This window comes from Dermacentor andersoni, chromosome 3 (assembly GCF_023375885.2).
Source record: "Dermacentor andersoni chromosome 3, qqDerAnde1_hic_scaffold, whole genome shotgun sequence".
In the NCBI taxonomy this organism is placed as follows: Eukaryota; Metazoa; Arthropoda; class Arachnida; order Ixodida; family Ixodidae; genus Dermacentor; species Dermacentor andersoni.
In genome coordinates, this window is record NC_092816.1 from 96,346,396 (window position 1) to 96,368,518 (window position 22,123).

The window sequence follows — 22,123 nt, forward strand, 5'->3', positions numbered from 1 at the left end:
TTGAAGCGCACCGTATTAGCCAATACGAACGACTTGCCAATTCCACCACGGGCAGGCACATTCTAGGCACCCTAGGCATAACCTACACCACCCAATTCGGACCAAAAGTACCCATCCCTCCAAACATTCGTGATCAGCTAGTTATCCCGCCCATACCTCGCAATATGCACCCTGAACACAATCCGGAGCGACGTGCAGAAAGAGCTAAACAACTACAAGACCGCTACGACCAAGCCGCTGCCGTAACCTACGTGAACGCAGCAGAGTACCCCAACCAAAACGCCATGGCGGTCGTCGCAGTCGCGGGTTCGCAGTACCATCTCTCCGCGGCCGCATCAATATTCGCCACGCAACCCGAAGTAGGAGAAGAAACGGCCATCGCTTTGGCCTACGCGGCTACCAATGCACACTGCATCATCAGCGATTCAAAAACGGCCATTCGTAACTACGCAAGAGGACTCATAGCACCCCAAGCGCAGAAGATTCTCTCTGGCACTCCTCCAAGGCAAAGCCGCGTGCAGATCATCTGGGCCCCTGGTCACTCGGGTCTGGCTGGAAACGAAGCCGCCCATGATGCCGCCCGAGCTCTCGCACACCGGGCGCATCATCCTTCTCCTGCGTCTTCCGATCCCGACCAGCCCTCTGTTCTGCATCGCGGTCACGCGCGGGACCGAATGGTCACGCTGAAAGAAATTCTCCTGCACTACCGCAGAGAGCGGTTACGCTACCCCCCAGCACACAAAACACTGAATAAGTCTCAATCCACCACTTGGCGACTCCTTCAGACACGAACTTTTCCGAACCCCGTGCTTTACAACCGCATGTACCCCGATGCATACTCACCACTCTGCAAAGCGTGCAAGGCCCGCGCCGACCTCAATCATATCTGGCAATGCCCCAAAGCCTCACCCACCAACACCTCCCGCACTAACACACGCATCATTAGTACGGCCGAGCAGTGGGAGACATTGCTGCTCAGCTTGGACCCAGAGGAGCAGCTCTGGGCCGTCCGGATGGCCGAAGACGCCGCCAGAAAGCAAGGACTGGCCGCCGTCTGAGGAATGGGGGGATTGGGGGTTAGTCTCCCGACCCCCGCCACCCCTTAACCCCATCAAGGACACAATAAAGTTTTATCTCTCTCTCTCTCTAGTATCGCTTATTTTCGCTTTGTTGATCAGTTTTGACAGTTCCGCGAATTCTATGTTATCTCTTGAGTCGGACACTTTCATTCTTTGTCTTTGCTTTATTAGGTCCTTTGTTACTTGGGAGAGGTTGGTACTGGTTGCCTTGGTGCCTTGCCTCCCACTTCAATTGCTGCCTTTGTAGCCAGCCTCGTTACGGTTTCATTCATTACCTCTATGTCATCATCATCATCTCTCTGTTCTAAGGCTGCATATTTGTTTGCAAGTACCAGCCTAAATTTGTCTGCTTTTATCTTTACTGCCTCTAAGCTGACCTGTTTTTTCTTGACCAATTTTGCTCTTTTTATGTTAAAGTTCAGATGAATTCTAGCCCTCGCTAACCTACGGTCACTGCACTTTACCCTGCCCATCAATTCTACATCCTGCACTATGCTGGGACCGGCAGAAAGTATGAAATCGATTTCATTTCTTGTTTCACCATTAGGGCTTTTTCAGGTCCACTTTCTGTTGCTACGTTTCCTGAAAAAGGTTTTCATTATTCGCAGCTTATTTCTTTATGCGAATTGTACTAACATCTCTCCACTAGAGTTTTTAGAATCGACACCGTAGTGGCCAATTGCCTGTTCATCTCCCTGATTTTTCCCCACTTTTGCATTGAAGTCACCCATTACTACTGTATACCGAGTTTGCACGTTTCTCAACGCTAATTCAAAATCTTCATAAAACTGATCTACTTCCTCGTCATCGTGACTGGATGTTGGAGCGTAGGCTTGTACTACCTTTCATATATGCCTCCTATTTAGTTTGATTGCGACTACTGCTACCCTCTCGTTAATTCTGTAGAATTCGTCAATGCTGCCCGCTATGTCCTTACGGATTAGGAATCCTACCCTGTATTGCTTCTTATCAGGGTGACCTCTATAGCAGAGGGCATGGCCGTTATTTAGCAATGTGTAAGCCTGACCAGTTCTTGTAATCTCATTAAGGCCGATAATATCCCAAACAATGCCTGATAATTCCTCCAAGATTCCTGCCAAGATAGCCTCGCTAGAGAGGGTTCGGGTGCTAAATGTTGCAAGGGTCAGTTTCCATTCGCGACCTGTCCGGACCCAGAGATCCCTGGCACCTTCTGCTGCGTTACAGGTCTGACCGCTGCCTTGGTCAGCTGCTCGGCAGCTGCTGGGGACTGAGGGCCATTGGTTAACTGTAGATATCATCAAAGAGGTTACAGTATACAGTATGCAGTATACAGGTAAGAATATGACAAGGGAGAGATTTTCGCGACGAATTGCCGTTCGCAACCCCCGCCATCTTGGCTTATGACCACCGCTGCTTCATCTAAATTCGGCGACCAAAGTTGCGGTTTGGTGCCGAGTCGACAAAACTTTCTCTTAGCGGAGGACGTGCGGTACTCGTGAAGCCGAGACACTGCCTCAATTGTGAAAATGACGGCACGAACAACAGCCTGAATTGTGGCAACTTTGTTCTCGGCAGGCACGTTTGCGACATGCCGTCCAAAAAATCGAGCGACACACTGTGCAGCATCCAAAATTTCGGTAGCCGTTATGCACCAGGCGTTTCTACGAAGACTTGAAGTAATATTTAAACATAACCATTTTGAAATAAAAGGAGCGTTCCTACGGAGGCATGCAGTATACTTCAGCGGCGCCGGCGAAGAGATGAAAGGTGATGCGTGGCAATTAGTCGCCAATTAACAAAAGGTAACTAATGTTGCTACTTTAGTTTCAGCAATTGGGGAAAGTTAAGTAAACTCTTCGTGAAAGTCGCATAAACTTTTGGAACCAAAAATTGAGGGGCCATTCCACTCTGTGAACCAGCGAAGCTGTAGCATATTACACAGGGACAGGTAAGGGCAAATGTATTAATTTTCATCATTTGGTAACGGCAGTGATGATAGCTTTCTGATATACACTGATTGTTTAGGTTACAACAGAATCTTCATCCAAGTTAAATCTATACACGACCGTTGTTGAGTAGTTGAGTGGCTTGGATTGGTGTGGCACTTCAAACCAAGCTTTTCTAGCACAGACTGGGTGAACCATTTCTTGTCTGGTTTTGAAACGTTCACATTGAAGTCTCCAACGATGATCGCAGGTCATCACGGCTAATCTACGCAAAGTGTGTGGTCATGAACTTCTCGATATCACATTTGGGTGTGCCTGGAGATACGTGGACAGTGGATATCACAATTCCGTCTTTCGTTTATATATTACAGACATCCACCCGCACAGTCGATGGCATTCTGCTCTTGTGAATTTGGAGGACAAATATACATACGTTTTGTCCTTTGCGCATATGGCAACGCCTCCTACTTGTGAGTCCACGTGCTGTTCACAAACGACTTGAAACTTATGGGGCTTTGAGCCATTGCATTTTTTGCCTTCTTAGCGGAGTATGAGCCATTGGTGACAGTATTCGATATGTTGTTCTCTATGTTGTATGCATGATTAGAAAGAATGTAAGCACTGTTTGCTTCACTTCGCTGTGAGCTTGTGGCCTCTGCCTATGTGGCTATGAGCCAATGCATTTTTTGCTTGCATTGAAAAATACACGGAAACCTCGCCATATACAGCTTCGCTGTAAAAGACATGCTATTACCAGCGGAACTGTGACACGACCAATTTCGGTTATTAGAGCTTGCGAAACTGAAACTGGGAGGTTGCAGTGGACGCAAAGCCGCGCCCTTCGAAGTGACGTTCTGCTTACGTCTGTCAGGGCGCTGCGACAACAAGGAGCTCAGAGCTACAGCTCGCTGGATGCCCGCTGCTGGATTACGTAAGCAGAACATCACTTCTAGGGGCGCGGCTTCGCTCGCTGCAGCCTCCCAGTTTCGATTTCGCGCACTCTGATAGATGAGATTCGTCGTGCCACAGTTCCGTAGGTAATAGCATTCTTTTGAACTCAAAAGTTTATACGGTATGTAATTTCCTAATTACGATGACCCCACTAAAAATATAAGCTTGAAAGTGAATAGATTTTTCTTAATAACTGACTACCACGTACCACAGGTCATGTCATGGTCACCACAACTGACGGCATGTATCGGAAAGAGCCGCCCTTTTATTTGAAAACGTTTACTATTAAATATTTTTTAATGACTTCATACAGACAGCCGATGCATGGGTCTACTATGGAGTAGAAGTGGTGCCACTTTAATGTCCGAAAATGTTGGTGATGATTTTACAGGCTTGTGTTTTGTATTGGTAGTATAAGTGGAATTGCAAATTGCATAATGTCTTTATGGTTGCTTTCACGTGCCTGTCATATGCGTTATCGCTCTTTCTTTTGTTCATCATGGCATAAACCTGTCTGGCTTCCTGAAATTCGTGGATATTTAACTAAACATGGCTTCGTGTAATGGTTGTTTGCAAAGCCAGCTTTGAAATTGCAAAGGGTGTACAGCCACATGCCGCATGAGAAAAAGCAAGGAATCACGTACAGGAAGCTGGTGATTTATTGAAGCACCAGCGCTCTCTTTTTTTCTTAAACATTTATTTAAAAAAGGACATCTTAGGAGGATCCTGCACTGACATTTTGCATTGTACGCAAGAAAGGTCGGAGTCCTCAAGGCACAATCCACTGTCTCCAATGCTCAAGCCACAGTCCACCGTCTCCACAGCAAATGCTATGTGATCAGCAAATGTCTATCGTATTATCACGTCAAGCATGCACACGTGAAGCATGCTACGTCAAGATGCACTATTCATCCGACATCTTTTGAAATGTCTGTAAATGATGTCCGTTGTCCACATTAGGCACACCAAGAAAGAGCCAATGCTGATCATGTAGAGTAGGCCTTCGTATGACCCGATTTCGTCCTTGTAGTAACCTGAGAAAAAGAAGAAAAACGTGTTGAAAGAAATTGTGCATCCAGTGCTGGTGATGACGGTACGGCCACTCTTAAATAGAACACTTGGTAATAAAGCAAACATAACTGAAGCACTTCTATATGTTTCGCAACAAATGTTTTATGGCCGAGATGAGGCTGCCCTTGATGTCTTAAAATTGGTCTTCATGCTTTCATGCAACAGTTTTGTACTCACAAAAAAAAAAAAAACCAGCAAGTTACTGTGGGAGATCAACTATCTTTCTTTTCCCCCTCGGCTTCATTTCGTACCTCAAGATAGTTATAACAGTGGGATCAAGGACCACAACACAATGTCTAACACACAGCCATGAAACTGGGAATCTAATGCCTCTGATGCACGGTGTGTGTGCGAGCCACGATATTTTGAGAATGCACCAAGTTCAAACAGCACAATGCAACTGCTGTGCACATCACTGTATGAAGGAACGCACTGCGACGGGCTGGCCTTATGTCACGTTTGCCTAGATGAAGTCGTGTAGTTGTATCCTGCTGTTAGGAATTAGTCGATATGGAACCATGTAGCCCAGAAGCATGCACTAGTGCGCGATTCCACGGTCATGCTGATACAACAGCTCGGCGCGTTGATAGGCGGAGAGTGGTCTGCGTGAGCGTGAAAGAAGGTGGGGAATATGCGAGAACACGGCAGCATTAGATTGCCTTTAGTACAAGGCAAATTCAAAAACTACTTCGAAATTATAAGGAAAAAAATGCTCTCGCGGGAGTCAGCGAGCTTTAGCATATCCGTAAGCGTGTTGGACATTGTGAAAATGCAGTTAACTCGAAAGGTGGACGTAGCACCCTTCATATAGGCACCCTTGAAGGTTGTGCCAGCTCAACACGGTGTCGGCAACAATGCTGATAGCGCAATCTTGTGGCCTAGAGTTTAATCAGAGAGGACACGGAACTCTTATTGATAATGGTGACCAACCATATTCTGCATATTCTGCTATTGGCGACTCCAAGTAAATGCTCGCTACCTAGTGGCCACCCAGAGAAACAGCCGATCCAGTTTCAGATTTGAAGCGAAAGAGGGTGTCCTATCATGCGCTGGAGTTACTGTACTTGCTCCCTGTAAAAAAAAAAAATTAAATTATGGGGTTTTACGTGCCAAAACCACTTTCTGATTATGAGGCACGCCGTAGTGGAGGACTCCGGAAATTTCGACCACCTGGGGTTCTTTAACGTGCACCTAAATCTAAGCACACGGGTGTTTTCGCATTTCGCCCCCATCGAAATGCGGCCGCCGTGGCCGGGATTCGATCCCGCGACCTCGTGCTCAGCAGCCTAACACCATAGCCACTGAGCAACCGCGGCGGGTTTGCTCCCTGTAGGGATGGAGCCGATACAGTAACATTATCATGCGCTGAATGCCTTGTAGTTCTCAAATCGTCGTGATGCCGCCGCGCACAAGCCCGAAAATGAAAAAAGACAGATGTTGAACGACTTTTGTTGTGTACTATTACGCATCTCGTCGCGGTGGAAAGACGGCGCAACAATTTCTTCATTTCTAGAAAGCAGATGACGGGCATCGGAGAGCGACTTGGATAAGAAACTTCCGCATAGGAAAAGGGTGATTGATTCTATACTGGTAACATAGCAGAGTGCGGGTGTAGGCCAGTTGGTTATTTATGACTTTGAGAAGTTACCGCAAGAAAACACGGGACTTGAAGAAAGGGATAACACGAAGCAGTACTGACAACTGATGATTTAATGAAACGAACGCCAAGCTTCGAAGTTGCGCAGCATGGTGGAAAGAGAAAAGACGGGCTCGGCCTTCTGTGAAATCAAGCATAGAAATTCGTATGCGCCTTTCACGACATATTTCATATATAAAGTTCCACTAAAGTGCAGCAGATACTACAGTGGATAAACTGGTAGGTGCGTTAACATTCGCTTGCGTGAGCATTAACGTTCCCTGGGGGCTGCTGGACGGTCGAACTTGGCTATGCACTGCCGTAGTTGCTTGGGCTGCTCTCCTTTTTTCTAAAAAGAGACTGAGATTATTGGCAGAAAAAATGGCCAGCTGGAAAGGGAGATTGCCGAGGTAAGTGGCCCTGTGACGCTTTAAGGATGGTGATTGCGTTATCTCGCCGTCAGTTGCGGTTTCTCAGGAAGAACTTTTGTTTCTTTCCACGTGATACACACGTGTTCGGTGCCACAGTCTGTTTGCATTTATGTTAGTTTTTCTATCCCCCCCCCCCCTTGCTTAAGGCCGCTGTATGTTTTTATTGGTTTTTACGTTGCTTTTAGGGTGCACACGTGTGTCTGATCTATATAAGGTCGGTGTTCGTTTCATTAAATCATGGGTTGCCAGTACCGCTTCGTGTTGTCCCTTTCTTCAAGTCTCGTGTTTTCTTGCGGTAACTTCGTAAGACCACTATACCCGTATCGAGACACTTCACCCAGGCTGACTTCTTTCTTCCTGCTGAGTAGAACGTTGCTTTCCTTTCGTTTAATTTAGATAGCTTGCTGGCGTTTGAAACGGCAGAGTGTACTTTGTTTAGGCAGACGCTTTGATAAATTATAGTGATGTACGCCCATGCTTCATTTGATTTGTGTTCGTTCATAGTTTTCTGCCCCAAATTTAGTGGTACTAATGCTTTGAGCAGCAGAAATATTCTCGCGAATGTACTTTTGCCGGCAGGCACGGTAGCAGGAATCATAATTGCCTCGGAAGGCCTGAAGTTGCTCAAGACACTTGTTATGCTACGAAGCGACATATCATTTTCATATTATGCTTTAGTCTATAGCGGTACAAGCAGAAGGTGTTGTGTTCTCATTCAAGTTGGTGAGTTGCCAGAGTATTTGCCCACAAGAAATTGAGAAGCAATTGCAAACAGCGCTCTTCCAACTTTCAAACGGTCGACCTGCGCACAGCGCGGCTAGTTTGCTTTCCAACACTGCGCAATGAGGTAAATTCCATTACATCTGGTTCAATTAATTACTAAGTCGCGTATTTACACTAATAACTCACTTCGCAAAAAGAAAACCCTCGCAAAATTTCAGAAACCTGTTGGAGGAAATTCAACTTGGTTCAAATGGTTGTTATTCACGTTTCACCGGGTTTGAGAACTTCTACAGGCGGCAGGTGGTCTGCTGCGTATCAGCTAACTATGAAAAGAAGGTGCACCCAGACTCACAAACGGAACTCTCTTTTGTTTTTATCCCGATGCACATTGACCAGACAACTTTACTGCTTTTAGCCTTGTTCTATCCGTGCAGAATATCCGTATTTAGCTTTTGACAGCACGACAGACGTTACTGCCTATATATTGGGGAATGCTATATGTGATATAGTGCAACGCGAGTAGCAGTGCGGAGTTGCCTTTGAAGATCGAAAGCAGTCAGGTATCGTACCTGTAGCAGTGGAGGAACCACGCGAACAAGTGCTTGCATTTTTCGGAGGCCAGTAAGGCACAAACACTTCCTTTCTTTTTAATCTCGTGCTCGTTTGAAAAGCTCTGTCTTCAATATAATCGGATGCGGCTCGTTTGGCAGGCCGGACGTTTGCAGGCACAGCACAACTATTTCCGCAATTTCATCGCTCAAATCCTTGACAGCAATAAAAATTAGGTGATCGGCAGCAAGGGCTCTTTCTACTTCCACGAAACACCTCGATTCGACGCCGCAGAAGAGAAACGTGATTGCAGCACCAAGCGAAAGATCCGCCGCGAACACGGAGGAAGGAAACTCAGGAGAGGCCCTGACGTCACTCTTTGTGAAGCTAAAGTGAAGCCGGAAGTTGGCGTTGCTTATGACGTTGCTCCGCCTATCGGGCCAGCTCTCCTCTCTTGTTTCATTTCTCGCGAAACCACGCCGCGCTGCGCGCAACCGTGGTGCACGGACGCGCGCACTCCGCAGCGATACTAAACAATCGTTAGCAGGTTAGCATGATTCCGCCAAAGAGGGTAATATTTCCCGCGGTTATGCCTTCGTCCGTTGCCATTGCCGTGGTGCGGTACATTGCGTACAGCGTTGCATGCGCGTTCATTTCACAAACTTTAGTTCCTCGTGTCCCACCTGGCCACAGCTAAATCCGGGAGAGCACGGTCCAGCTAACGCAGCGCTACAAAACACAGAGACCAACGCGAACCTGCCCGCATAGCGCCTTTGCCACGGCACGAAACCTACGGAGCAACACGTGTGAGCCCACAGAACCAAAACAAAGCCGTCATTGTGGCCCGAAAGGCGTGGCCACCATGGCAAAGAAATAAAAAATCAGCAAAAAAGAGGAGAGCCTACTACGTCATTTCCTCCACACTTTTCTCCAAGCGCGCGGAGGGGGTAGGGCCTTTCCTCAGTTTCCTTCCTCCATGGCCGCGCACCTGGTAGCCGTAGCCATCTTTGTTTATTTGTACAGAGTTTCCAGCTCAAGTAGCAGCTTCTAGAGTTGCCACTAGCTGTATGGACGAAAATTTGTGTCCCATAAACCGTATATACACTGCTGCACGCTCACCGGTTATCCTTGGGCATGCCATGTAGGCGAGGCCCATCCCGAACCTGGTGACGCCCGACGAAAGTCCCAAGTTTTCCACTCCCAGCTGGTCGGCGAGCACGGGCACGAACAGCACGGCCACAATTCCGTAGCTCCAGCCGAACAGTGCGCACATGAGCGCCGTCACCGCGTAGCGGTCGGGTCGCATGGTGGGCATCGCGACGCACAGCGCGCCCGTGAGAATCGCGCTGGCGCTCATCAGCACGCGCCGGTCGCAGAAGGCTCGGTCCGACAGCGCGCCAGCCACGATACGGGCGCAGGCGTCACCGATGGAGGACACAGAGAGAAACACTGCACCGTCGCGGCGCGTGAAGCCCTTGTCGACAGCGAAGTCGACGAGGATCATCAGAACCAGCTGCGTGTAAACCGAGAAGGCGTACGTCACGGCCACCATGTAGAAGACGGGCGCCCGAAGGAAGCTCCAGTACGACGAGCCCCCGCCATCGCCGCTTGTCTCCAGAGCGTCTGGACGGGCCGACGTCTGGCGACAGAATCCTTTGACCATGGCGTCGACGGCGACGGCTTCGGGACATCTGTTGGAGCTGATGACTTCCGTCTCGGACACAGACCACGGTGGTGCGACGGCGCTATTGTTGCCAGTGCTACCAACTCCACCATTTTGAATCTTGTAGGCGCCGTCCCAGCGCGAGTACGAAGGAGTGTTGCCGTCGCCGCTTTGTTTTCTCTTGAGGAAACCAAAGGAAATGCGCCCGAACTGTATGGGTTTAGGACAGGGAGGAAACTCACCCGTGGTTGTCTTGCCATTTGCGACCGCTGGAGCACGTCTGTCGGAGATTTCGCGGGCAGATACGCCGACGATGCCCGCTTGGTTGTCGGGTAGAGACCCGTTCCCGTAAGAGGCGAAATCCTCGCAGCTTTGCAAAATCGACGTGCTATTAAGCGAAGGTTTCAATCGCACGTCCTTGGACTTGGTGCCGTTGTGTTCGGCGTTGGCGGACGTGTCGGCTTCGATGACGGCCTTGTAGGTACCATTAGTCGTGCACACTGTAACGGAAAAGAAGGGAGGCATGTATAATTCTCAGCTGCTGCCGCTGCTTACCTCTACGTTCAAGTTTACACTTAACACATGCGGGCAAACAAAGCACACTTGTGTGCTGTGTGCACGCGTTTTTTACTTTGGGCGCCTCAACTAATCATGCGTTCACGACGCCGCAATTCAGGCGATCGATAGGCCATGTCGCGATGTTCAGTACGCTGACTCTGGACAGACCACGAGGAGGAGGAGGAAACACGAGTAGACGGAAGGACAGGGACGTTAGCCAGTTCTCAGACCGGTTGGCTACTCTGTACTGGGGAAAGGTGGCGAGGGGTAAAATAGATAATGGATAATAGATGTTACAAAAAAGGAAAGAAGAGCAGAAAGAGAAAAGACAAAAAGAAAGGAGAATACGGCACTGCTTAAAGTCTGTCTCTAAGACTCATTCTCCGATAGAAGCGCAACAACGCTTTCAAAGCCTTCTGTGCTGAGGATGCTCTCGGCCAGTGTACCAGGACCCTTACCTACCACAAAAAGCGTTTCTGAAGATTATGTAACGCTCTTGCAACTTCTTTTCTGGGCGCACTGAAGCAGGGACACAGACAGAGAAGGTGGGCGATTGTTTCCTCGCAGCTACAGTTATCGCATGTAGGGCTGTTGGTCTTTCCGATCTGTAATAAGTAAGCATTCGTGAAGGCCCCGCAGAGCCACAGGTGGCACAGAAGCGTCTCCTCAGCTTTTATAGTCATGACGGAAGATGCAGCCGTAGATTCGGATCCGAGTTGTGGAGACAAGCGATGGTAAATTCCGTCGGTTTCCACTGTGCTTGTGTAAGTTCACGAGCGCGCGAACGAAGCCCTGTAGCTGCGTCTGTTGTCGATAGAGGTATAGCTACACAGTGGAGGCCATCATGAGCATATCGGGCGGCCTCATCTGTATGGTTGTTTCCGTAGATACCGCAATGGCCCGGTATCCACTGATAAACTTGTTACAGCGAAGCTGTGCACCTCTATCGTCCAAGGAAATTTTCGTGTCGTTGTAAGCAAGAAACTGCCCATACGTGGGCCGATCGCGGAGACAGTGCAGTAATGCCGGGCCGACCCGCAGCGGAGGTGAAGCAGGCGTTAAGCACTCGCCATACATGGGCCGATCCCGAAGAAAGTGCAATACCGGCCTGATCCACGGTGTAAAGCAGGCGTTAAGCACTCCCCATACGTGAGCCGATACCGAAGATAGTGAAATGCCGGGCCAATCCGCGGCGGAGGTGCAGTTCGCCATTATGGGCCCATATACACAGCTTCGCTGGTCATCCTTCTTCATAGAGTGGAAGGGCACTGAGATTTTTGTGTTTTTTCTCTATTGCGTGGTGATGAAGTCTTAGGTCAGCGACCAATGATTCACAAAAGCCCTTGTTGCCTGGGCCGAAAGGGTCGCTCCTCGTGACGGGCCATCCTAGGACTCGGGCCTGCCAGATCATAACTGAGTAGAGCCTCAATAAAGTTGTTACCACAACCACCAGGTCCATGACGAAATGGCGACATAACGCACTGGAGAGCGGCCTTGGAGTCGGGAAAGATTGACTATCTGTGACGGTTTTTCAATTACTGATTATAGGGCAGCACGGAGGGCGGCGAGTTCTGCAGGCGTCGATGATGTAAAATGCGATATCTTGAATTTTATGGTGACGGACTTCACCGGCATAACCACTGATCCTGCTGAGCTTGTAGGAGAAACTGAACCATCAGTGTAAATGTGAAGGCGTCCGCTGTGTTTCTCATGCAGGAGCAGTAGTGTATGAAAGTATGAAAGCTTTATATGGTGAGGAACGCCAAGCGCCGACAGCTCTGATGGCTCTCCCTCTTACCGCGCGGTCTAGCTCAGGTGTGGGTCTTTGACGATAAATGTCCGTGGCTGGGATGATGATGATGATGATTCTGATGATGATGATACGCACGAGGAAAAGGAAGACCGGTGAACGTACTTGCGGTCCCGAGTGGGGAAAGAAGAGAAGAACTACGCTGAGTTCATCAACCAGCAGGCCGCTCTTGCTCTCACCTTCGCGACCTAAAGTAAACGGCCCCTTCATACGTAAGGGTGATAAACGGTCTCTTTCGCGCGTAACAAAGTGGTGGAGGTGCGGGGTAGCGCTCACAACAACGGAACCATCACTGCGGACTGCCTCTCGTGTATGGCACTTAGCACTGCGGACTGTGACGCCGACGACTTCGATCACTTCGTGGCTTCTGTGTCGCCGCGTTTTCCAGACTTCGACTGTTTTAAAGCTGAAAAGCGTAAAGACGCTAAATTAACACCGCTCTTCACTGCTACGACCGCCTCGACGACAGCAAACCATTTTTGTGTACGTGATGGACTCCTGTATAAGAACTTTTCCAGCACTGGCGCACGTTTTCTCCTAATACTACCGGAGAACCTTCGCACAGCGATTCTGAGTGCTATACACGACGACCCTACGGCTGGCCATTTAGGTTCGGCGAGGACGCTCTACTGGATTCAGGAACGCTTTCAGGATTGCTCGTTTGCGCACTCTGGCATCACAGGACAGCTCAAAAGCACGCTACGACATTCGCCACCATCCGGTAACCTATCGTCCTGGTGATTTAGTTTGGCTGTGGACTCCAGTACGAAGCGCGGGTTATGGCAAAAGCTTTTGGCCACCTGCGATGGACCGTTTCTTATTATTAACAGACTCATGGAAGTCACCTATTACATAGCTCGCCTCACGGCGAGTGGTAGAAGAGCTGCCAAGACCCAAGTGGTACATGTCGCCCGCTTGAAATCGTTCACTTAAAGACAAATGGATTGACTCGCCCTGCAGGCTTCGTCTGCGACGAGAGGAATGTTACGCGTGGCGCGAACGCCAGCGGCGCGAACGCCAGCGTGAAAAGCCACTAGTTGCCATCCTCCTCTCCCGCTCCTCCACACGGAGAGAGAGCGGCGGGAAAAAAGGAGGACTGTCTTCCCGAGCGCTGCAAATGAAGGACACGGGGCTGGCTTCTGAGCTGTAAATACGCAGCATGCTTGCCGCTCTCGGATATGTGAGCTGTGACCGCGACAAACTTATTTCTTTCTTCTTTCCTCTTTATGTGCCCCTCTCCTTCCCCGAGAGCGCCTCTTCCTCTCTACAATGACTGTCTCACAGCATGTTACGCGTAAACCTTCAGGCGCTCCAAAGCTCTCGCATGACAGCACGTGCGTCACAAACTTCGCAACTCAGTTGCGCGAAAACACGCGTACTTTGCATCAGTGCCTTTGTGTAGGCGGTGAAGGTCCGGCAGCCATGAAAACAGGCGAAAGAGCCAAAGAAAGTGTAACCTTGTCGCGCAAAAACAAAGACGAGGCAGAAGCGAAACGACACGTTCATCTGCATCATAATTTGCTTCCGCGCTACGAAGTAACATCTTGGAGTACCAACCTGCCCGATCCTTAACACTGTTAAGCCAAAGGAAGCTATTCGTTTTAACAGAAATTAAAGAAAACGTGAGTGTACCTCGTGCCGGACGCTCCAGATTCGCTGCCGATCCTCGCCGCTGCTCTCCGTCGCCGGATGTGTTAGCTGCAGCTGTCACGGGCGAGATCTTGGGGGGAGTGGATTTCGAGGCCTCCCATGGTGGCGTCTTGAAGATGATGCACACTGACAGGGCGTTGAGCATAAGGCCACCCGCGATGAGGAAGGCGCCCATGAAGCCGTACTCCTGCGCGGGATTGGGAGGAATCACACGAAGGTGAAATCGTCGAACGAGCTCAGGTTGACTAGTTCCACTTATTCTCTGCGGGACTTACGAAGGCAGGGTGAAAACGCACAGACGTTAGGAACCCATACGGGTTCCTTGGCTGCACTTGTTCGCACTAGAGTGTAACTGAGGCGCCTGGACGGGCTCCGCGATGTCTCTGAGTTTTCAACTTGACTTGATTAGTGACCGCAGCATCATCATTCACCATGGTATCTCAGCAGAAGAATTTTCTTCAAACCCTTCGTTGGCTACTTAGCCGGACTAGGTAACGATGAATTGATACGTAGTAAGCTTCATGGTAAGGGTTGTAACAGCGCACCCAAGACAAGGACAATTGAAGGAATAAAACGACGACACAGCGCTGAAGGCGAAGATTTATTCCTTCTATTGTCCTTGTCTGGGGTGCGCTGTTACAACAGCGCTGTGTCTCGTTTCATTCCTTCTATTGTCTTTGTCTTGGGTGCGCTGTTACAACCCTTACCATGAATCCCAACCAACTGGCCCAACTTGCTGTTCTGACGTAGTAAACTGTTGAGTCAGAAGAAACTGACATTTGGGCAAAACGTAGATGGATGGATGGAAGGATGGATGGATGGATGGATGGATGGATGGATGGATGGATGGATGGATGGATGGATGGATGGATGGATGGATGGATGGATGGATGGATGGATGGATGGATGGATGGATGGATAACTTTCTTGAGGTCCGTCGGTGCGCACGATTAGTGCGCAGCGGGCCGCTCCCACGTCGGAACAGAGAGGCCGTGCCCCTCCGCCGCGTCGCGGGCACGATGGACAGCCCAGAGCTGTGCTTCAAGGTCCGAGATGCGTATTGCTCGGTCCCACTCTTCCTTGGTGGTCCTGGCCCCGGCGCAGGGGGCGACCCCAGAGCATGTGAGCAAGGCTAGCTATATCCTTACAGTAGCGACACGCATTATGAGGGTGGGCGTCCGGAAAGATTTTGTGCAGGAAGGCCGGGCATGGGTAGGTGCCCGTCTGAAGCCGCCTGTACGTGACTTCTTGTGCTTTATTGAGTGATTTGCGCGGTAGCGTCATGGTTCTCTTGACTAACTTATAATGCAGTCTTGGGATAGTTCAGGCACTTTCCGGTGGTTATCGGGGTCTTTAGCCGTTTTCCCGCTAACTTGAGTCACTGGGTAGTTCATGGACTAATGGGTAGAGTATCGGGATGCTGTGCTGAGAGAACCAGGTTCGAAACCAACCGTCGGACCAACTTGGAACACTGAATATACAACTCTGCGTATGTGTCGCGCTTCAAATAAACCTCTTTGACCCCAAATTGGGTCACTGGGTATGTGACACTGGCTATGTGGCGCACATAAATGGCAAATAAAGAAAGAGCTCGCAGTTTTGCCCGAATGGCGAAGCATCGATTGCAATAGCAAATTAGTGGACATCTGTATGAAGCAAGGATAGTAGGTTTATCGGCCGGATAAACTTGTGAACATAGGCACACTAGCTAAATTAACAAACATGGTAACGCACGTGCACAAGCAAACATGAACACATTTGACTCGGTCACAGCGGAAACTCGCTGTCAAAACGCTGGCGTGAGGAAACGCGGCAGCAGCATCGAGCGAAGTGAAATTCGTGCTGTGTATAGCTTCAACGAAAAGTGAGCGCCGAGAACACACAGCACGCACAAAGCTACAAGTCGCGGACGCACCTAGACTTTGCCATCAACGCAGATCACTCTCAGCATACGGCCGAGGGACCGCGCGTAGTCGCCTCATGCCCCGTTGCAGCCGGAGTACAACGCCCCCCCCCCCCTCTCTCTCACCTCCCTCCAGTGCGTCGTAACGTTGGGCGGCGCGCTTCCTGCCTGCTTTCGTATATTTCGTGCGTTCACTCGCACATACAGCGTAGGGCTCGCGGCGACGGTGTTATCGCCCTTGAACTTTATAGGGAACCTCACGGCGACGCCGAGAGCGGAAAAGCGTTTGGAGCGTCCATGTAATTGCTATCGCAAGAAAACGGCGAAGTCTGCGGATTCCACGCGTTATGGGAACCGGTTAAAGCGGAACTTTCATAAGTGCTTGTAAAGAACGCTTTTTCTGCTTAGCGATCATCCACAAGTAGAGGCCACAGGACCCAGTTGTACACATTTTCACTGGGAACCGCGTTTCTCAACGTAAACTCTTTTCATCTGTTGGTACAGAGATAGACAGAAAGAAAAGAGAAAATTTCGATGCGTGAGGAAGGCAGAAGAAACGGCCGGAGGAGAAGTTGTCTGTGTCCCGCTACGCTAATACAAGTTGGAAAGGGGAAGCGGGCAGCCAGCACGCTGCGACAGTGAGGAGCACGGAGCCCAGCGCTCTCTGGCTGCCCACTGCTGGGTGACGTAACAGTGCACCGCCTCGAGGGGCGTGTCTTTGCGCTCGCTGCAGCCTCCAAGTATTCGTTTCGCGCCCTCTGATTTCGTCGTGCGACAATTCCGGGGGTAATGTCAATTTTCTAGATCCAAAGGTTGATATGATTAGAACCGAGAGATCACTCCAGTTTCCCAATTACGATGAACACGCTGATAAACGTTTGAAAGTGGTAATTGGCGACTAATTAACCTGTACCACCCGTCACCTCATGGTCGCCGCCACTTGCAGTATGTCTCCGAAGGGACCGTCCTTTTATGTCAAAACGACTATTTTTAAATATTACTTAAAATCTTTTTAGAAAGACCTTAGATACACAGTCAAATGTTTACACTAGTGATGGACATGCATGATCATCCGATTGTCAGCCTACTAAACTGCCAATGTTCAATTACATAGTATTCTCGCGCTAGCCGACTCCATCTTATCCCCCAAACTTCAAAACCACATTGCACCACTTTTGCCGTCCTCGACTGTGCATCGATACCTTCCCGTGGCACCCATTTCTATTAAGACACCGCCGTTTGTCTTGGATAAGCATTACGTGACCTGACCAATCCTGCTGCTGCCTCTTAACCTCAAAGGTCTGTGAAATAACAGCTATGGGCATTCGATCTCTAATCGATGCTGCCAAATTAACCCACGTGTATAAACTATTTCGTGCAAGGTGCCCCGGCCGAGTTTCGCGAGCCACTCCAGCTTGTTTTCGCCGAATGCACTTGCAGAATTCTCTAGGCTCATGTCGCAATTGTTGGTGCTTTCTGACGTTCCCAAGGAAGATGGAGGAGGGTCGCTTGACTATCAGGGAGGTATAGTATGTGAGTCCGAAGTATACATGCTGCCAATGCGTCTCCACGGATGCTGGGAAAATTGTAGGTACTACAGGAGACTGTCTCACGCCCATGAACATACCTGTAAGTGACTTGTTCGAGCTAGACATCGACGCGTATAGGTCGATGAATATAGGCTTAATTGCGAAAAATTGGGAGGAGCGAAAGGAAAAAAAATGGCCAGGCTTAGCTTGGTTAAGCCAAGAATGCGCCAGCACGATGGAACACACTGAGGCCAACAAGTCCCACCCATGCAGCAGAGACCCGCTCCTCATTTGTTGATTTCCAATGCCACAACACAACACAACACGACACATCAGGGACACAACACACAGCACACATAGAGTGCACACAAGAGAGCGAGAACTGATACCAGGCAAGGCTCTGTCAAGAGTAGTGCCGACGCATTACGAAAGCTTTCTGTCAAGCTTGAGGTGTATCGAATCAACACATAAGCAAACCTGAGCAACCACTACACGTGAAAACATATACAGGAATCCGACGAGAAGTCAATGGAAAAGGTCTTTCTCACAGGCGTACACAGACACTGCGATGCAGGTGCAACAATGAGAGGCAAAGAAAAAGAAGGGGGAACATAATTAGAGAACAAGAACACAAAATATACGTCGGAAACCCTCTCAGAACATGCACGTGTGTGTACAGCAATGCTTGTCTACTGCGACAAAAACGGGAATCTCATTGTATGTACATTGACGAAACATGCACATATATTATGCAGTATCTAGAAACCCATACAAACACAGGAAAGCAAAATTCCTCACCAGGTCAAGTGGAAAAATGCTTCTCAGAAAAAAAAAAGTTCCTAGTACAATGTTTGCCAATACAGAAGCTGTTCAAAAACAAGAAGCAGAACTATGCATTCACAGAGAAGGGGGAAAGCAGTAATGACAGCAAAAGTAAACTCAAACATTTGTTCCTGGTCCCTGCACTTTAGAATCTCTCAGACATTTACCAACATGGCAAAAGTTGCACAATGTGACAGTGGTTTGAAGCAGGATGCAAGGGAGAAACAAATAGTCTTTGAAATGCTCCCGTACGTGTGGTGAAACTAAGGAAGAGAGGCATGCTGGAATGTCCATCCCTGAATCTACACCACATGCAAACCTGCACTTCTTTACGCCCCTGAACACTTGAACAAGGCTTTGTCTGGCAGGAGAAAAATATGGAATGATTTTACGGAAGTACCACACTTCGGTAGATTTCCACAATGCATTTAGGGTGGCATTCGCCACTTGTTCACTAGAGTCTCAGAGGAAACAAAACGGAGAATTAGATTAAAAGAAAAGTTGCCATCTAAGCAACAATCCTAGTTAAAAGCACTAACACTGGATGCAGCAAGATGCTGAATTCTCAGACAGTCGTGCGCGCAAAATAAGCTGTTCTAAGGGAGCCTGTCAGGCTAGCAAACAATGGCGGGAAAGTACAGAAGAAAGGTTTGCAGCATGCATCAAACAGGCTAATTTGAGGTGCAGCAATGCTTTGTCAACCAGAAGTTTTCATTACAGGAGAATGTGACATTAAGCAAAGCTGCGCCCTTTATGCACATTATTGAACGACGAGAAGACGGCAAGAATCGAAAAGTGAGCTACGTTTCGGTGGGAAAAACGTTTCATTGTCCAATTTGACAAACTGTCAAACATGTCAAATATGTCAAACACATGACATGTCATTTGACAAACATGTCAAAAAGGAAAAGAACCGTAGAAAAATAAGGCAAAGAACAGAAAAGCCATAACAAAACGAAGTTTCATCAAAGTGGAGTCAAACCCTATCTGAGTGGCCTTGTCACACAGCCCTCTGCATGTTGCAACTCTTCAGGGTGATGCACCAGCAGGCAAGAGGGAGTGCTAGAACTGAGGACGTGCCTGAATAAAGGAGAGCAAAGCTGGGCCTTGCCAGCAACATGAGAGCGGGCGTATGTTAGGGACCAAAAAACCCGGCAGAGAAAGGGGATGGCAGGAGAGAGAGATGGAGTCCTCGCAAGTAATGAGAACACAAATGTCGTCGTTGAGGTGCTCCCACTTTGGACTGCCCCTGCTCACGTCCTCCTTTTTCTAGTCCCGCAGTTCTCACTCGTCGGTGCTCCAGAAAAGAGTGGAATGCCACGTATACATGTGTGACCTAGGCCAAATAAACCCGGTGAATTCCCTGTTCACTTCAGGCTTCTACAAATTATTCGATGCAATTCACACTCCAACCTAAAAAGCTTCACAAATTTCGGCTGGGGACAGAGGAATGTATTGGAGTTGCAAAGGTTAACATCTGAAATATCATTTTTCAGGGGCTGTAGGATAACTTCGAACGAAGTCCACCCGATGCATGCAAGATGACCAACACGTGTCACGTGTCGATATACGGATCATGAACGAATGTTTTGAGGCATGTGGCCGCAGCGTCATTGAGAAGCACATAGGAGATTTGTTTTATGCAGTAGACCTTAACGTTTTACAACGGGCTTTCAACCTATTCCTTGAGCTTACAGGTACGCTTGTCCTTTACTTTCTGTTCATCTCGTATAATCAATAGGGAAGTACTGTACGCAAGTGGGCCTCGGCTCGCGAGTAATGCCTTACTTGCAGCAGGAGGTGCACGATCTGTGGGAATGCGAACCCGGCCAATGTGCCGCCCGTGTAGTAGATAGCGTTGCCCGAGCCTCGGTATCGCTTGAAGTACTTGCCCATGATCACGTCGTTGGTAGAAATCCCGAAGCCGTTGCCGATACCTGCAAAGACGAGAGATTGAGATCCCGTGAAGAAGATGTTGGCACATAGGACATTCGGGCGTAAGCACGACGTATACGCGAAAGGTGTTGAAAGCGGTATACTAAGGCTGCAGAATTAAATATTGTAAATTTAGTTTGAAGGAACGGGGCGGGAGCCGAAATCGAAGCCATGTAATTGAATATTGTTGGGCGAGTTGGTTAAGCGGCATAGTTAAGTTAATCTTAGCGGTAATAAAATTGGTTAAAAGGTAAACAAGAACCCGGGGCCCTTCGCCGACCAAATAAAGATTTAAAAGAAAAGAAGACGTTTTGTTTCCCACAAGGGAGCCTTGTTCACAGGTAAAATAAACAAAGGTGTTCGAGCAGCTCGCTTAAATAGTCTTGAACACGTGACGCAGGCAGCGCGCATACACTGACGGCAGATTGCCATCGCTCCTGTTCAGAGTGTGTGGCGTAGTCTGAATCATGAGCGACTCAAGATAAAGGCGTCGAGATAGCCCTTTTTCCCTGGCAAGGACACCTGCCTTCCCCGAGTCGATTGCGTGGCCGCTTGAAGCGGCATGCTCAGCCAATATGCTGATTGAAAGAAAGGGGCCTACTTTGTCGTTCGCAGTTTTCAGAAAGCCAACTCACACAGGACGCTACTTGCATTTTGGCTCCTTGCAACCTGCTTCTCACAAAAGGGCAGTGGTTTCGATGCTTCTACGACGCGCGGAGAAAATCTGCACGAGACAAGAAGACTACGCAGCCGACGTAAGCGTGGTACGGCGGGAACTATCAGCCTGTGGTTACCCGTACTCTTTCTTGAATGCTGTCGAACGACCAATGGCACGTCCGCAGGTACCCTATGCTGCCTCTAGTCAAAAGCTCGCCGGAATACCATATATCCCGTCCACAAATGAAGCTCTAAGCCGTATTCTGCGTTCATACAATGTTCAAGTGGCACACATTCCAAACCAGAAACTACGACAATCACTCGTCAATGTTAAGGACAAATTACCAAAAGAGAAATTCCCAGGTGTTGTGCACGTTGTCCCATGCGCGGATTGCGACTACGTGTACATTGGCGAAACTGGTGACTTTGAAAGGCGTCTTAAACAGCACAATTATGACGTCAAAAAAAGAAAATGTGAAATCCAGTGCTTTGGCTGAGCATGCCGCTTCAAGCGACCACGCAATCGACTGGGGGAAGGCACTTGTCCTTGCCAGGGAAAAAGGGCTATCTCGACGCCTTTATCTTGAGTCGCTCATGATTCAGACTACGCCACACACTCTGAACAGGAGCGATGGCAATCTGCCGTCATTGTATGCGTGCTGCCTGCGTCATGTGTTCAAGACTATTTAAGCGAGCGGCTCGAACACCTTTGTTTATTTTACCTGCGAACAAGGCTCCCGTGTGGGAGCCGAAACGTCTTCTTTTCTTTTAAATCTTTATTTGGTCGGCGAAGTTCCCCGGGTTTTTGTTTACCTTTTAACCATGTTTCATCCCGACCAGACGGGCTTCCGTCAAACACTGAACTTCAGTAATAAAATTGATGTGACTCTATAAACCAGACTATGAACAGACTCTATAATTGTCAGTCGAACATCTGGATAACAAGTTTGGGTTGAAGATTAAAAAAGACATAGACAGAAATAGGCCATAATTAAAGATACTATTAAGGGAATGAATGAATCAGTCAGTGATTACGAAGGCGCATGGTATAAATACGCAAAGTGAGAATAATTAGGAAATTGGGAGACGGAGGTTGCATAGAGGCACCTGCGGCATAGTTCTTAGACATGGATACAAGCATACTCTCTGTAGTAATGCAGGAGGCGTAATGCCACCTTCGTGGCTTCTTTGTCTCTGGGGCAACCCAGACATCCCAAGACATGACGGG

The 22,123-nt window shown here is 48.8% G+C and overlaps 1 protein-coding gene across 2 annotated transcripts in view; it reads right to left on the bottom strand.

Moving 5' to 3' along the window:
• Positions 1–4,031: 4,031 nt before the first annotated feature.
• LOC126541884 (uncharacterized) overlaps positions 4,032–22,123 on the bottom strand; it is a 63,274-nt gene continuing 45,182 nt past the window's right edge. For both annotated transcript variants that reach the window (XM_055076391.1, XM_055076397.2), the window contains 4 exons: positions 20,092–20,240; positions 14,032–14,236; positions 9,488–10,531; positions 4,032–4,992 (listed from right to left, as the gene is read on the bottom strand). In XM_055076391.1, the coding sequence (XP_054932366.1) occupies positions 4,853–4,992; positions 9,488–10,531; positions 14,032–14,236; positions 20,092–20,240 (1,538 nt within the window). In that variant the 3' untranslated portion in view covers positions 4,032–4,852. The remainder of the gene's footprint in view (positions 4,993–9,487; positions 10,532–14,031; positions 14,237–20,091; positions 20,241–22,123) is intronic.